The following is a 5,837-nucleotide window of genomic DNA, read 5'->3' on the forward strand; positions in this document are numbered from 1 at the left end:
GTACAGGCTGGGGGGTGAGCTGCTGGAGGGGAGCTCTGCACAGAGGGACCTGGGCGTCCTGGTGGATGACAGGTCGGCCATGAGCCAGCAGTGTGCCCCCGTGGCCAAAAAGGCCAATGGCGTCCTGAGGTGCATTAAAAAGAGGGTGGCCAGCAGGTCAAGGGAGGCGATCCTCCCCATCTACTCTGCCCTGCTGAGGCCTCATCTGGAGCACTGTGTCCAGTTCTGGGCTCCCCAGGACAAAACAGACAGGGATCTCTTGGAAAGAGTCCAGCGCAGGGCCACCAAGATGGTGAAGGGCCTGGAGCATCTCTCCTATGAGGAAAGGCTGAGTGAACTGGGTCTGTTCAGCATGGAGGAAAGAAGGCTGAGAGGGGACCTGATCCAGGTCTATCAGTATCTGAGATGTGGGGGGCCATGGTGGTGAGGCCAGGCTCTGTTCAGTGGTGCGTGGAGACAGGAAAGGGGAAACGGACACAAACTGCAGCATAGGAAGTTTTGCACAAATGGGCACAAGAACTTCTTTACAGTGAGGTGACGGAGCGCTGGAACAGGCTGCCAGGGAGGTGGTGGAGTCTCCTGCTCTGGAGATGTTCAAGACCTGCCTGCATGCCGAGCTGTGCGACCTGCTGTAGGAACGGCTTTGGCAGGGGGGTTGGACTCGATGATCTCTAGAGATCCCTTCCAACCCCTACAATTCTGTGATGCTGTGATTCTGTGTTACCTATGTTCCCCCCAGAGTACCTGTCCCTGCTCCCACTGCCTAGCATTTTCTTCCTGTTGTCCAGTTTGACCAGCACATCCTAATTCAGCCATGCTGGTCTCTTTCCTTTCTTTCCTGACGTCTTTCACCCAGGGATTGAGAGCTCTTGTGCCTGACGAAAAGCTGCCTTAAAGATCTGACAGCTCTGCTCCACTCCCTTGTCCCTGCAGATGCTTTTGAAGGGGGTCTTGTTGACTGAGCTCCCTGAAGGGCTCAAGGTTGGCTTTCCTAAAATTTAGCATCCTGATTTTGCACTTTGTCCCATATCCTTCAGGATTGTGAATTCCAACGCTGCAGGGTCACGACAGGCCAGGCAGCCTCCCATCCAGATGTCACCAAGCAGTTCACACGTGTTGGTGAGCAACAGGTGCCCCATTCTACGATTATACGATTCCTTGCCTCCCTGCAGCCCTGTAGGAAGGCCAGGAGGTGTCATATCATTGTCCCTCACAGAACATTACGCACCCCACTTCTCACTGACCATGGAAAAGCTCTGGACCAAGTGTGAGAGACAGGACTTCCCTGCCCAGGGTCTGGATCCGTGGCTTGGCCTTTTAGCTCCATCAAACAAACCGTGGGCTTTACCCAATAACAAAATCATCCACACAGGGTCTTTGCCTACCTGTAATCACAGCCTCCAGTTATTTGCTCTAACAAGTCCACAGGGAGGCTTTGTTGGTAATTGCTCCGTTAGGGCTAATTAATACTCCAAGATGCTTCAGCATTTCCTTTTGACTTTACTTTTATCGTGTGGGTCCATCAGTCAGTATCTGCAATACTTGGACTCAACACCAAATACACTGTGGGATTAATTACAGTGATCAAGGCCTAATAAGCCATTTCCCTCAAGTCTTCAAGATGTGTACTCTTAATTAGGGAGGTTTCAAAGTGGTAGTAAAAGAGGAAACTTTCAAAGAACATTTTCCTAAAAAGGACTTTTCATACTGAAGAGTATTTTTTATTACTCTTCTGTCTGTCGAAGAAGCGTTAGAAGATTACTGCATTTTGTGCTTCTTCAGGTTGTCTCCTAAAGATGTGTGGGAAAGTCACTGTACAGACAACCTTCCTCCTCACTCCTCTTCCCCACCGCTTTGCTCAGCAGTCAGCTGGGACTTCCAACACTTCTTTTCAGCAGATTTCACTGGAGCCTGCAGCTGAATGTTCCAGCTCCTCAGCACAAACTCCAGCCTGCTTTCCTCAGAGAAATCCCTGCACACAGGCACAGAAGGATTTTCTTTTCCTTTTTAATTTTCTTCAGAAGCAAAACATGTAAGATTTACGACGACGGGAGAACGTTGTCCTAAACTGTGTGCCAAAAGCAAGCTGCCTCCATTGAAGTCTGTTTCCCACAAAGGATAACCGTACAAGAAATGTTTGACACAGAGAGGTAGGAAACGATAAATAGCAACACAATTACAGAGTTGGCAAGAGGGAGGATGAGAGAGACAACGGAAAGACAGGAAAGCTTGAACAACCTGAATTTCCAAAAAGCAACTGAGTCGGTGAGAGATACCTGAATGACCAAAGAGTAAAGGGTAGGGGAAATATGCAGAGCAAAGGGAGGTGGTCAGAGGAGGGGGAAGCGAGCAAACGACTGCGTGGTGCTTAATTACCCACTAGGGTAATTAATTACACATTAATTAAATCACAATTAATAAATAAAATGTAATTAAATCACAACACGTCTAGATAGCTGCTGGAAATTTGACTTCTGACATCAGGTCTGGTGGAAACGCCTGATGGAAGAGGGAGATGAAGTGCGCTGTGTGAGAGGCAGAGTGCTCGTAACGCAGGCACAGGAAAATACCAAGATTTGTTTCTCTTTCTATTAAAACAGAAACTGAAAAAAATATATATTTTGCTGTCGTTGTGTGAAAACATCAACTTATTACAAATGCTTCAATCACTTCAGCTGGTAGAATGCATCCCGTTTTTTCAGGTAATATTAAATTGAACCCAACTAAAATTGTTTTTTTTTTCTGTCTTGCAGGAGGTCCAGAATACGAGAACCCTCCCTGCCCAGAACTGTTCTTGCACTGTCATCTGGAGTATCAGAAAACTCACCCAGCAGTGCTGAGAGCTGGGAGAGGGCAGAGGCAGAGGAAGGCCCAGGTGGCTGGGAGGTGGCTCTGAGGCCATTCCTCCCGCAGCAACAGGAGCGCCCTGGGGCAGGCAGCGCGCACTGGGGTGTCACCAAGTGCAGCACAACTCCTGTGACACAGAGGACAGCTCAAGCAGGGAGAGGGCACAGCCGGCATGGCTGAGCTGCAGCTGGTGGGATCACCTCACTGCAACGGCGGGGTGGCCAGGAGCAGGTGGGCGCTGTGAGGGCAGCTGAGAAAACCGCGTGCAGGCGGCTGGGCCCTGGTGAGGCTCTGCCTCACGGTGACACCGCCTGTAGCAGGGGAAGTATGGGATGAGGCACGGACTCTGCCCAATGGGATAGAGAGGGGGGTGAGAAGGGAGCGGAGATAAGGCAGTGCTGTTAGGGACAGCAACATCTCACTTGCTGTTGAAGGGTACAGATAGCAGAAATGGCCACCCTGTGGGTGACACCTCCTTGGCTGACCTCTCGTTTCATGGGGTTCCAGTCACTGTCCACCCTGGGCATTCACTGTCCATGGAGAACCCTTAGGCTCTCCAGGCAGCTTCACATTCCTCTCCTGGGGAACGTCCTCTGCCCTGCCACATGTGGGACAGCCATGGGGATATACCTCATCGACCAATCACCATCTCCACTGTCATCAGATGCCACTCGGTTACTCATAAACCCTAATCTCAGTCTGTCACAATTCCCAGTATTACAGCGAGCTTTTTCTCTCCCAAAACCACGGAGCAACAGGCCTTTCAGGGTAGAGCTGCTCAGCCCTGTCTCCGGCACCAGCTTGAAAAGTAGAGCCAAGTCTTCAGGCAGTGCAGTGTGGAATTCCTTTTTTATTAAGTAGGTGTTAACTCAGAGGTAGCTCAGGCATACATTTAGACACACCTCTATACAGCCTCAAAAGTAAACAGAACTTTCATTCCTCAGTAGAAGTGAGATGAATTGGAAACATTACAAGGAACATAATAAATGCAAATAACACTAAAGATAGCTATAAGACAGTGTAAATTTACACATATTCAGAAACATCTGTGAAATAACTCTTCTAACAGCAATCTTGAGCTCCGTGTTCCTCATGCTGTAGATGGGGGGGTTCAGCGTGGGAGGCAGAACCGAGTACAGAACGGCCACCACCAGATCTGAGACTGCAGAGGAGATGGAGGGGGGCTTCAAGTAGGCAAAAAAGGCAGTGCTGAGAAACAGGGAGACCACAGCCAGGTGAGGGAGGCACGTGGAAAAGGCTTTGTGCTGTCCCTGCTCAGAGGGCATCCTCAGCACAGCCCTGAAGATCTGCACGTAGGAGAAAAAAATGAATACGGAAAAAACAGATGCTAAAGAGACAACAGTCGCAGTAGCCCATATTTCCCTGAGGAAGGAGCGTGAGCGGGAGAGCTTGAGGATCTGAGGGATTTCACAGAAGAACTGGTTCACAGCATTGCTTTGGCAGAGAGGCAGTGAAAATGTATTGGCGGTGTGCAGTACAGCACTGAGAAACCCACAGCCCCAGGCAGCTGCCGCCATGGTGGCACAAGCTCTGCTGCTCAGCAGGGTCCCGTAGCGCAGGGGTTTGCAAATGGCAATGTAGCGGTCATAGGACATCACAGTGAGAAGAGAAAACTCTGCTCCAGCCAAGAAGACGAAGAAAAAGACCTGGGCAACACATCCTGAGTAGGAAATAGACCTGCTGTCCAAGAGGGAATTGGCCATGGATTTGGGGACAGTGGTGGAGATGCTGCCTAGATCAAGGAGGGCGAGGTTGAGGAGGAAGAAGTACATGGGGGTGTGCAGGCGGTGGTCACAGGCTATGGCTGTGATGATGAGGCCGTTGCCCAGGAGGGCGGCCAGGCAGATGGCCAGGAAGAGGCAGAAGTGCAGGAGCCGCAGTTCCCACCTGTCTGCAAACGCCAGGAGGAGGAACTCACTGGTGGAGCTGCTGTTGGACATCTGCTATCTCTAAATGCGTGGACCTATTAAAGGAGGGAGAGACAATAAGACGTTCGCGTCACCTCTCCGTGCAAAGTCAACTCCATGTCTTGTAACAACCTCCCAGGCTGCCACTCACATTTCAGGGAGACCTTTGCAAGATCCTTTTGTTTGAGTTCTGTGTAGTGGTGGCTGAGAACGTCACCGGGAATAGGAGACTCTGCTGTGGACTCCAGAGGAGTCAGTCTGGCCCTGTAACAACAGAAAAATGAGCTTATGAGCTGATCTCAAATTAAATAAACCTGCAGTATCAAGGAGTATTTACAGAAGGAGTATTTCCAGAAGTATTGCTCCAATTTTATAAAACTGTCGAGCAGGGTCCTGATGGCTGCACTGAAGAGTTCCCCTGAACGCTCAGGATGCTGCTGAGACCAGAGGAATTCAGGCTCAAAGTGCATGACCTCCAAAGGCCCTACCTATCTCATCCTACCCTTTCTCCTTCCTGGCCAAGCACACAGTGGGCTCTTTGTGGCTGCCTGCATACAGGCATCCTGCAACATTGGCTTTAGCACTGAGGTGTTCTCTCCACGGAGCTGCTTGATAACCCAGAGCTGTTATTGCAGAGCTGTGTGCTTGTGGAGATCTCACTGCAGCCCAGGAGGAACCACAGGGGCAAAGTCAAATGTGCTGAGAATGAGCTATCCTGAATGCAGTGCCCACTCTGAAGCCACATACATCACCACACACATTTCCCAGAACCCAGAAATTAGGAGGAGCATGGATACTTTTCCTGCACAGATGTATCTGCAAAACAGAACCCACAGCATTGGTGTCTGAGCTACATCTGAATTTTCATCCCCCACTTCAGAGATTTCAAAGGCAACTTGTGACTTCCCATGAAATTATCAATAGAGTTTTATTCTGGGGAAGAAGGGCAGAACAGAGGGTTGCTGCAGCAAAGGTCAGACAAACACTAGTGACACTGCACAAGCAATGCTGGTGCTTTCTACAGGTTGAGGAACAACAAAGGATCTTGTGGTGGGTCCTAGT

General features: G+C 50.0%; 1 protein-coding gene across 1 annotated transcript; it reads right to left on the reverse strand.

Moving 5' to 3' along the window:
- Positions 1-3,845: 3,845 nt before the first annotated feature.
- Positions 3,846-4,808, reverse strand: LOC306956611 (olfactory receptor 14J1-like; the record flags this gene model as incomplete). The annotated part of the gene is made up of 1 exon (XM_079547883.1): positions 3,846-4,808. The coding sequence occupies one exon, from the start codon at positions 4,806-4,808 to the stop codon at positions 3,846-3,848; it is 963 nt and encodes a 320-aa protein (XP_079404009.1).
- Between the last annotated feature and the right edge of the window lie 1,029 nt (positions 4,809-5,837).

Source organism: Tetrao urogallus (genome assembly GCF_951394365.1).
Source record: "Tetrao urogallus genome assembly, chromosome: 33".
NCBI classification, from domain to species: Eukaryota; Metazoa; Chordata; class Aves; order Galliformes; family Phasianidae; genus Tetrao; species Tetrao urogallus.